Genomic DNA, 11,042 nt, shown 5'->3' with positions numbered 1-11,042 from the left:
CCAGGCTTCGGGCCCCGCCTCCGGCGGCTGGCAGCTTGTAGGCCTCCCTCCTGCTGCCCACCCGGTGGGCGTCCAGGTGGCCTGGCTGAGGCGGGGCCCCGGGGCTTCGCAGCCTGGCTGTGGCTCTGGGAAGCCTCGTGGGAATAGTTTTCGGGGACGATGTCGTCGAGGTACTCAAAGGCCGTGCGCACCTCCCCGTGCTCTGTGAAATAGTCCACCAAGGTCTTCAGAAAGGCGTGGTTGAGGACGGTCCGGGAATCGCAGACCACAGCCACGTGGCGCCGTGCGCGGGTGACGGCCACGTTGATCCGCCGGTCCTCGGCCAGGAAGCCCACTTCACCTGCAAAGGGCCAGCTCTGAGGGAGGATGGAAGGCCGCTCCCGCGGTCCAGTCGCAGTGCCACGGGCACCCCGCCCTTCGCCTGCCCTCAGCTGGGCTGGGGACGGCCACACTGCTCACTGGCCACGCTCCCCCACAGGCACCCCTCCTCCAGGCCTAGCCAGCCACCGCGTCCCCAGGCCACCTCCATATCTGCTCCCACCCCTCTGGTGAGGACGCTTCACCCAGCCACTGGCCAACACTGCACGGCCACCAACAAACCCAGCCACAGAAACCTGCCTTGAGGCGGTGACTAGCAGGCCACTGTGACCGCCAGCCCAGCCACCTACCCTCTACCGGCTCCCTGACCCCACGCTGGGCTCCCTCTGCCTGTGACACATGCCCCATTCTCCAGACTGACAGGGCTCTTTGTGGAGAGGTCCGCTCAGAAGTCCCCTGCCCAGGCCTCCGCCCCCGGGCCCCTTCCTCGCTGGTGGTTTGGTCCTCCTGAGCTTCCTGAGGGCAGGGGCTGCCGGCCACGCCCTGGGACCTGACTCACTTCTGCACTGTCCCCACAGGACTCTGGCGAGGCCTCGCACCTTTCCTATTGGACCTGACGAGGGACAGGACCACCGCCTCCTTCTCGCGGCCCTGGAAGCCATCCACAGACCTGATCTCCAGCTCCGGGTGCCTTTGCGCGAGGCTCTGCCTGAGCAGGTCCACCTGCAACCAAGCAGGCCGCGGCCTCAGTGCCCCAAGCCCAGCGGCCTCGGGACCCAGCCCCCGCTCAGCCAGGGCTCCTGCTGCAGAACTGCCCCCCCAGGGAGCCCCGCAGAAGCCCAGGAGGAGGTGCCCACCTCCCCTGCCCGGGCATGGCGTGAATAGACGGGAGCCATCTGCTGGCAGATGCCCTGCCACTGGATGCTGTCATTTTTCCTGGCTCAACAGCCACCAGCCTCAGCGGTGTGGACACTGTGAGGGGGAAGGTGGCACTGCCCCACACGGCCAGCAGCTTCTACAGGGCGGGCACAACCTGGCCAGAGACTCGGCCGCGGCTGGAGAGGCGGCAGAGGGACAGCTGTCCAGCCAGGGCCACTGTGGAAGGCAGCATCTGCGGAGGCTGCTGGCCACCTGGAGGCCACCTGAGAGCCAGACCCACTCTGGGGACTCAGGAGGAGTGACACGAGGGGAGGGCAGAGTGAGGTGACACAGGTAGCTCTTGCTGAAGTCCTCTGCCTGGCCTCTAGTCACGTGAGGCCAGGACTAGCCAACTCACAGGCCACTACGTCACCCTTCCCTTTGGGCCTGTGAGTTGGCTGAGTCCCTAGGGACAGAGGGAAAGCAGGGCCCTCACACCTGGAGGTTGTAAGGCGTGATGACAGCAATGTCCCCTGCCTGGACGCCAGCATCCACCAGAGCCTGCACGTGGAGGGTGACGAGGCGGACTTCACCTGGAGGGAGGAGAGCGGCTCACAGAGGGGGGACGAGCCTGGGCACCGGGCCTGCGTGACGCACTCCCCTGCCAGCTGTCCACAGGGCACATCCTGGGGGCCCTCCAGGCCTGGCAACTGGAGTGCAGGACTCCGGCTAACCCGCCCTTCACGCCACAGTGACGGCAGCCCATCAGCACCTCGAGGAGCAAGGGCTGCCTGAGACTCACCTTCAGGGCGAGACGGGAAGACGAGCCACTCGCCCATGGACGAGGAGCCATCCGCCTGCCCTTGGGAAGAGCAACCATGCTGCCCCCCAGATGACCACTCCAAACCCCTGCAGCCCACGGGAGCCTGCTGTCGCCCATCAGCACCTCCAGGCATAGGCCATCTGAGTGACCAGCTGGCCCAGCCAGCACGCTCACCTGGGTTCCCCCTCGACTGCTCGTCATGGTCCTCCAGCTCCAGCAGCCCACAGCCGGCAGTGTCCACAAGCAACAGCGGGATGCCCGTCTCCTCCGTGGCCGCCACGCCTGGGAGGTCCCTGGCACGCGGGGGACGAGAGCTGTGCTGGACTCCCACACCACAGCACTGGCCCTTCCCACCGGGAAACACAGGGGCTGACCCCTGGAGCCTGTGCTGGGCGCCAAGAGCATGAGGCTGGGCAGACGCGGTCCAGCTCCTGGGCAGGGCACAGTCCCTCCTAGGAAATCAGTCCCTGGCTGACCTGAGCTACAATCCCCAGGACACGTTCCAGTGGGGGGGCTTCAGGGGGGACACTCACCTCAGGAGGTGGCCGGCCACGGAGGGGTGGGCGTCGAGCTGCCCGCCGTACATGACCTCGGAGGCCCAGCGCATGATGGCCTGGTGCATGCGGTACTGCACGGTCAGCATCCGCACCGCGCTCGCCCCCTGCTCCTCGGCCAGGCGCTCCATCAGGCTGCGGGACAGCCCAGCCTGCGCGGCCCTGCACGAGGGGAGGAGGGAAGCAGGGCCCAAGCCACCGGGAAGCCACGTGAGCCACCCATCAGCCTGTGGCTCCCACCCAGGGGGACCTGGGGGTGGGCAGTCAGACCCCAGGATGTCCCAGAACACGCCCCTCACAGGATCAGAGGAGCTCTGTGGACACGGAAGGGCCCTGGGTCACCGGGCAAGAACCACAGGGCCAGGCTGCAGAGAGCAGGAGGGCCAGAGACACAGGTGCCATGTGACAGGGGCCAGAAGATGCCACACTGAAGACCGGGGGCCACACTGCGGCCCCCAGAGGAGACAGCCCTGCCACACCTCCACTGTGAGCCAGGGAGGCTACCTGGGGACACTGGACCTCCAGAATGGGAGACCACAAACCCAGGCCAGCAGTCACCACCAAGGTGTGCCCAGCTGTCACAGCAACAACAGGAAACCAGTGCAGACGCGCCCCAATGTCTAGGTGCGCCAGCAGCCGACCCCACAGGGCACCGCCTGTGAGCCAACCCCTCAACCTCCCTGGACCTTCCGATCCCCACATCACACAAAGGAGAGGGCGACCGGAGAAGCCAAGCCCGAGCTGCCCAGCCAGCTGGCCGAGAGCCAGAACCCACCTGGCCACCCGGCTCCGGGCCTATCCTCTGGCCCCCTGGCACAGAATCTGTCCCCACGTCGACTGGCAGAACCACTGGGCAAGTGCCCAGTCCCTGGGGGTGACTTGAGAGCCGCCCTTTGGGAATGCAGAGGGCCTCTGCGTCCTTAACCACTGCTCCCCAAGGGACTGTCACCAGAAAGTGAGCCTAGGTGAACTCTGGCCCTGCAAACGCCGCAGGGCCCCACCAGAGCCCCCCAGGTCTCCTTTTCTCTCTGGGGACACACAGGGACCCACTCCCACGGAGACAGTTCCAGCCTGTCCATCTGAAGGCTCCCTGGAGGACAGAGCCCCTCTCAGGACACCTGGAGACCCCTGCAGAACACTGAGCCTCCCCGCCCAGCTTCACCGACTCCCACTTCCGCATTCCCCTGCGCCCCCATCCCACCGTGACGCGCCTGGAGGGGACGACATCAGTCCCCGTTTCTCTGAGGCTCCTGGCCGGAGGTCCCAGCCCGTCAGCAGGCCCCAGAGGTGCGACCCCTCCTTGCACAGCGTCTGGCCTCCAGCTCCAGGCTGGTCGTGACTGCACCAGAGAAGCACCAGGTCCAGACAGCAGCCCAGAGCAGCCGCAGATGGGGGACCTGGACCCTCTGGAGGACTCGCTCCTGGGCGGCCTCGCTGGACGTGGCCTGCCTCCTGGAGCCAGCCACTGAGGGCCGCCTGCACGGCCGACTCTAGGGAGACCCAGCGAGCCGCGGAGGCCCCGTGCAGCATTCTGATGGGCAGCTGCGGTTGGGGCTGCCCAACGCCCTGGGGGCCGTAGTCTAGGAGGTGTGGGCAGGGAGGCCCACGGAGGCCAGGGTGAGGAGGGGACGAGGAGGGTGGACAGACGGCACCTCCTCCACCAGCAGGGCCTGTGTGGGGTCCCGGCACCTGCACCCCTCCACAGGGAGAGGCAGGGTCCCCAGGGCCTCTGCGTTCTCTGTCCAGGGCACCTACCAAGTGGCCTGCTACCCCACCAGGCCACACTCGGTGAGCACCAGGGACATGCAGGCCCTGAGCACCATGCTGAGGCCATCAGGCTGGGGCACCCCATCCCTGCCAAGGAGCACAGTCCAGCGGGTCAGCTGTAGAAGCCAGCAAAGGCATAGCACGGGACGCGGGGAGAGGAGGTGTGACCCTGCACAGATGTCCTGCTGGACCTGGAAGGGGCCCTGGGGAGCGGCCTTACTTGTGAGAGACTATAGTGGGCGGCAGCTGCTTGTGATCTCCGGCCAGGATGCACTTTCTAGCCTTCAGCAGGGGGATCCAGCAGCTGGCCTCGAGGGCCTGGGCACACTCGTCAATGACCACCACGTCAAAGTGGCTCTCAGGCAGCAGCTTCAGGGGGCCGTCGGCAGAAGCTCCTGGTTGGGACAGAGACCTCTGGTCTACAGGGTGTGGTGGCGGCTGATCTGATCCAGCCACAGCCACAACAGATGCCCAGCAGCACCTCGCCGGCCAGCCTTGCACAGCACTGTGTGCAGCAGGCTGGCCCCAGGAACACCAGCGGGGGGACTCGGGATCCCGGTCCCAGCCACCTGGTACTGATACAGCAGCAAGTGTGAGCTCTGAGCACCGGCCATTCCAGCCTCCGGTCGCTGACACTACCCGCCCTGGACCGTCTCAAGCCACAGAATGCCCCCGTCTCCGCAGGCCCTGGCTGCAGTGTCTACAGGAGGCCTTTTTCTTTGGCCACACAGAGGACTCGTGACGGCGACTCCTCCAGGAAGAAACCTCCCCGGCGCCTCAACACAAGGCCACTGCACAGCTGCTCCTTCCAGGGGCCAGGAGCAGCACGATGTGAAGGGTCCAGGGGCAGGAGGCCCCACGGCAGCCCCTCGGCAGCAGGCCCCTTCCCCGAGCCACACCCAGGCCTCATCCAACTGTTACCAGAACAGGGTGACAAGTGTGGAAAGTCCCGGCAGGAGGTGGTGGTCCATGCTGGCCCTGCTCCTCCCAGCCTGAGTGCGCCACGCTAAAGACACGTGGGTGAGCTTAACACCAAGAAACTTCCTGGACAGACCTTCCAGAGATGGGCAGGGCACCCGACCGCACAGGACAGAGCTCCGCTGGCCTTTGGACCACTAAGGATGTGTGCAAATCACGGCTGTGAGTTCACAGTGCCAAGAGGAACCAGAACTCGTTCATTCTTTCTTTCTTTTTCCCTCCCTCCCTCCTTCCTTTCTTCCTTCCTCTCTCTCCCTTTCTCTCTCCCTCTCTCTCTCTCTCTCTCTCTCTCTCTGGTGCTGGGGATGGAACCCAGGGCCTCAAACATGCTAGGCAAGTGCTGACCACTGGGCCTAATGCCCACCTAAAACGAGACACCTTGATGGACACAGCTCCAGGACCCCATCCCAGTTCCCCACCCAGCCAGGAGAGGCCTGAAAGGGCCTGTCTGACCTCTAGCAAGCGTAAAGCCAGAGGTGTCTGTGGAAACGGCAGAGCCACGGCCTCTGTAAACTCTACTCCACTCTGCAGAAAGAGTGCTGGAGAATGGTCAGGACCGGCTCTGCCAGACCCCTGGAGATCCACCCATCCTCTTGCAATCCAAGGAGCAAACGTTCATTCAAGGAAAATGGCCACGTCTCAGCAAGGTGGCCCTGTGCAGTTAACCACCCTCTCCACGCCCTGACCCTTGAAAGCAGCAGCCTGGCAGCCACTCCTGCAAATCCCAGACCCCACTCCAAGAACACCCTGATCCGACCCAGCCCCCCAGACCAACGGCTTCTCCCGCTGTGTCATCCCACGAGCAGACAGTGGGTGAATGTCCTGAGGCAGGGGACCTCAGCAGGAGAAAACAATGGCCTGCAATGGCCAAAGTGCTGTGCCCATGCCCAGCCATGACCTGGAGACCCAGGCTCTGCCCCTGGGTTCCCCTTGAGGTTCAGCACAGCAGGAAGGAAGACTAGGAGCCGCACCCAGCCTGGTTCAGTCAGAGAGGAGCCCTCGGCACAGACGGGGAGGCTGTTCCAGGAGGCCAGAGGAATCTCTGATCACTAGCTGGCCACCAAGCTGAGAAGAGACTTTAGTGGCCACAGAGGACCACAAACGCGGGCTGTAGGTAGTTCAGAAGTGACTCACCCGACTCCAACGTCAGAGCTGCCTCACTCCTGTGCCTCCAACACTGTTTCCAACAAGAGCGCGCCAGACAGAGGGTCAAGAAGAGGGCCAGACGTGGGGAAAGGCAGCCAGAGGACGCCCCGGGGGGCGGGGCGGGGGTCTTACTAGACGAGAACTCTGAACACCAGGTCTTTTCAATACGTTCAAGGAAAAAAGGAACCAAATACAAAGAAGTATGAGACTCTATTTTACTAAACAGAGTAAAAGCGAAGAGACAAAAATGATTAAAAAAGCGAAGAACCAAGTAGACCGCGCCCCGAGGCCTCAGCAGCGACCGCGCAGGACAGGAGGCGAGGCCACTCAGCCTGAGGAGCAGAAAGGGGCTCAGGCAAGGGACAGAGCCTGGAGATCTGTGGGGACACCGGGCACAGCCACAAACGCGTAGCACCGGAGAAAGGTGCCGAAAAAATATTTGAAAAAAATAATGGCTGAAAATTCTCCAAAATTTGATAAAAACATGAATCCACACGTCCAAGGGGCTCCACAAATTCCATACAGTTTTCTCAAAGACATCCACACCTCGACCAAACTGTCCACGTCATAACCAAACCGTCAGAAAAACAAAGACCAAGACTCTTGAAAGAAGAAAGAGGCACCCGTCCCTCACAGGTGTCCTCAGTAATGTCAGCAGTTGGGGTCTCGGAGGCAGCAGGACGAGCGACGTGACCAAGTGGGGAAAGGAGCCTGTCCACCAGCCAAACCACCTCCAGACACAGATGGAGAAAATAAGACATGGCCAAACAAAGAAGAGCTGAAAGGACCCGTGACCAGCGGGCCCACCCTTCTAGGAACACTAGAGTCCGTCAAGTTGAAACGAAGAGCGCTGGACAGCAGCGCAAACACACGTAAAGAAGAGCACCAACGGGGCGACCACAGAGACAGCGTAAGAGTGAGTGTGCGTCAGCGTGAACTTACTTTCATAAGTTAAAGTGGTAACTTACTTTCCTGCAACCTGATCTGAAAAGACCTCTGGGTCAAGCAATGATCACGACGCCTGCGAGAGCCTGGCCTCTGCTCCTCAGAGCGCCCATCACCTGACAGACGTGACCAAGAGACTCCCAGGCAGCCCAGGACCCTGGTTCCCACCGTCACACCTTGCACGACCCTTCCCCTTGGGTGGAGTGGCCCTGGCACTTGCTGATAGCCAACAGAACACGGCAACAGTGATGAGCTACCCCGTCCTCAACGCCAGACAAGATTCGAGCCTTCCTGCTAGGAGACTGTGTCCTTACATTCTTCTGAAGGAGCGCCATGTAGTGAAGTCTACTAGTCAGGTTTTCGTCACTGTAACCAAAATGCCCAACAAAAACAACGCAGAGGAGGAAAAGTTCATTTTGGCTCACAGATTCAGGGGGTTAGTCCAATGGCCAACTCAAATGCTCTGGGCCCACGGAGAGCAGACATCATGGTGGAAGAGCAAGGTGGTGGAGTGCTGCCCCGTCGTGGTGGCCAGGAAGCAGAGGGCGAGCGAGGGAAGGGGCCACAGGAAAGAGGAAACTCCTGGGCACACCTCCAGTGACCACCTCCTCTGGCCCACCTGCCTATAGTCGCCCGTCAGTCCATTCAAACTAGGATGGGGTGATCAGGTCACGGCTCTCATGAGCTGATCATTTCATCCCCAAATATTCTTGCAATAACACAGAAGACCTGGGGGTCACCTCATATCTAAACCCTAACAGGAGGCCTATGCGACAAGTAGCTAAGAGCGGTGTCCAGCCAACAATCAGCAAGAAAGTCAGTTCCACAGCCCACAAGGAACTGAATGCCGCCAACAAGCACCTGAGCTCAGAAGCAGACCTTCCCAGGCAAGCCTCGGACGGCGTGCAGCCTGCAGACCCTGAGTGGGGCTGACCAAGCTGTGCCTGGACACGGGGCCCACTGGGGGCTGCTCTAAGTTGCTACATTTGTGGTGATGTTTTCAGCAACAATAAATTTCAGACACACAGCCGTGCCTGAACCCCCAAATGGCAGGCTGACGGCATCCTCCACACCACCACGAGGTGCCAGGCACTGTCCCACAACTACTCCAGGGAGCAACAGAGGACCAAGGCTCGTACTTATGACCCAGGTGGAGTAACAGGAAGGGCGCGCGCGCTCTCTCTCTCTCTCCCTCTCTCACACACACACACACACACACAGTCACACACAAAAAAAGAAAACCCGAAATAACACTTCAAGACCCTGGACAAAGGAGGTGGGTGACCCAAGACTGCCTCCCTCAGCCATCCTCAACACCAAAACAAGTGAGCCCTAGAAACCTCCTGCAGAACACTGTGCTGACAGCTACGCATGCCGTATTATGCACTATGAAGACAGAGCTCATGACAGGAGTTCTCACCACAACTTTAAAACAGCAACAAAAACACCTATTGCAAAAGAAGCTACCCAAAATGAGAACCTGGCACCCACCCATAATCCCAGGAGGCCAAGAAAGGAGGATCACAGATTCAAGGCTGTTCTCAGCAGTTTAGTGAGACCTTATCTCAAAAAGTTGAAAGGGCTGTGATGTGGCTCCGTGGTAGAGCAGCCCTGGGTTCAATCCCCAGTAGCAAAAAATAAATGAATGAATAATAAAACACAAAAGAAAGAACACAAAAATACAAAAAAAAAAAAAAAAGAATCATCTTCAGAGAGGTCTCAAGCAAGGAAACCAGAATCTCCCAAACACACGGGAGACAGGGCCAGAATAAGGGGACTGACGACAGATGGCCAGGTACACGAAGAAGATGCACTGAAGCACATCAAAATCACCTCAATTGAATCCAGGGACAAGGACAAAAATCTTTAAAGTAGACAAAAAATGACATTATGTACAAAGGAGCAAAGAAGAGGGGGATGCAGGATTTGTCTTCAGAATCCCCCATGCAGATGACGGTGCACAGCTTTAGAACACCAGGAGAAAATGTGTCAAGCTAGAATTCACACCTAGCAAAGGATCTCACTCAAAAAGCAGGCCAGATCAAGGTACTGCCAGACACAGCGAAGTCCAAAGAGTAGCAGGCGCGGTGGCCTACACCTGTCACCCCAGCACAGTGGGAGGCTGAGGCAGGCTGAGGCAGGAGGATCGCAAGCTCAAAGCCAGCCTCAGCAATGGCAAGGTGCTAAGCAACTCAGTGAGCCCCTGTCTCTAAATAAATATAAAATAGGGCTGGGGATGTGGCTCAGTGGTCGAGTGCCCCAAGTTCAATCCCCAGTACCCCCCAAAAAAAACCTCAGAGTCCATTGAATGTAGACACACACTACTAAGAAACAAAAGGGAAGGAGAGCACAAGAAATCTGGGTCTAAACCAGAGGAATTCAGAGCCCCAGGCGGTAACCGTGTGGGGAAATGTAGAAGATACGGTTCTTATTGTCTGAATCTCTTTAAAGGAAACACCCCTGGAGCAGTACCCAGTATCACAGGTTTGTGACACGCATGTAACAGGACAGGAAGAGCACTCGCACCAGGAGGAGCGCTGTCAGTCCCTACCACAAAGGTCTCAAGCTCCGTGGCAACAGGGGGAAGCCCCGGGGTTGGAACAGCACTGCGCCCGCAGCCCCGGCAACACGGAGCCCCAGTACGCACGCCCTCCAGACAGGAGCAGAGACTGGGAACCGCCCCTCGACTCAAAAGCAACCAGAGAGGAGGGAAAGGACTAAGGGCCAAATGGGACAAATAGAAAACAGAGAGCAGAACAAGGGGCTTCAGGTCCTGTACCAGACGCAAGTGCCCTGAACACCGCGGGGGCAGAAAGGAGCGGACAGGACAGAAAAGAAAACCCAACGCGTGCCAGCCAGGAACACAGCGGCCCCCACGCGCTAAGAGACTGCAAAGACACCTGAAAACCTCCACTGTTTAAAAACCACGTGGCAAAAAAGAAACCAAGATTTCAGGAGGGAAAAAAAGAAATCAAAAACCAAATCAGCATTTTGAAAGGAATGGAAATGAAAACACAAAATCTCAGAACTTGTGGGAAGCCACGAAGACAGTAGCTAAGCACTTATATCAGGAAAGAAGAAAGGCCTCAGACCAACGAGCCACTCCCACCCTAAGACGCTCGAGGAGAAGAGCAAACTGAGCCCAAGTCACCAGAAAGGAACAAACAGGGAAGGTCGGGGCGCAACCCACAGAACGGAAAGGGAAATGGGGAACCAGAGCCGGCTAGCGGGCGGGGGCGAGGGCACGAAAACCACGGCCTGCAGGTCACCATCACCACGTCCTGCAGAGGGTCTTCAAGGAACAGAGAAGTCGCACCCTCCAAAGAGCCCCAGGGCCAGAGGCCACCAGCCCTCAGGCACGGGGCGCTGCAATGCCACATGGGCACACTCAGCACACACAGCGCCACACACTCAGCCACACGGACACACTCAGCACACTCAGTGCCACACACTCAGCACACGCAGTGCCACACACTCAGTGCCACGCGGGCACATCAGCACACTCAGTGCCACACACCTAGTGCCACGCAGGCACACTCAGCACACGCAGCGCCACACAGGCACACTCAGCACACGCAGTGCCACACACTCAGTGCCACGCAGGCACATTAGCACACTCAGCACCACACACCTAGTGCCACGCGGGCACACTC

The 11,042-nt window shown here is 59.9% G+C and overlaps 1 protein-coding gene across 1 annotated transcript in view; it reads right to left on the bottom strand.

The window, feature by feature from the left end:
• Ighmbp2 (immunoglobulin mu DNA binding protein 2) overlaps positions 1–11,042 on the bottom strand; it is a 23,913-nt gene that overhangs the window by 4,915 nt on the left and 7,956 nt on the right. Inside the window, exons 7-12 of the mRNA XM_048807610.1 lie at positions 4,541–4,964; positions 2,533–2,715; positions 2,174–2,292; positions 1,675–1,769; positions 918–1,041; positions 7–340 (exon numbers count right to left, since the gene is read on the bottom strand). Coding sequence (XP_048663567.1) covers positions 7–340; positions 918–1,041; positions 1,675–1,769; positions 2,174–2,292; positions 2,533–2,715; positions 4,541–4,964 — 1,279 coding nt within the window. The remainder of the gene's footprint in view (positions 1–6; positions 341–917; positions 1,042–1,674; positions 1,770–2,173; positions 2,293–2,532; positions 2,716–4,540; positions 4,965–11,042) is intronic.

The sequence above is a fragment of the Marmota marmota genome, unplaced genomic scaffold (genome assembly GCF_001458135.2).
Source record: "Marmota marmota marmota unplaced genomic scaffold, marMar, whole genome shotgun sequence".
Lineage (NCBI taxonomy): Eukaryota > Metazoa > Chordata > Mammalia > Rodentia > Sciuridae > Marmota > Marmota marmota.
This window is presented reverse-complemented; position numbering and strand designations above follow the sequence as displayed.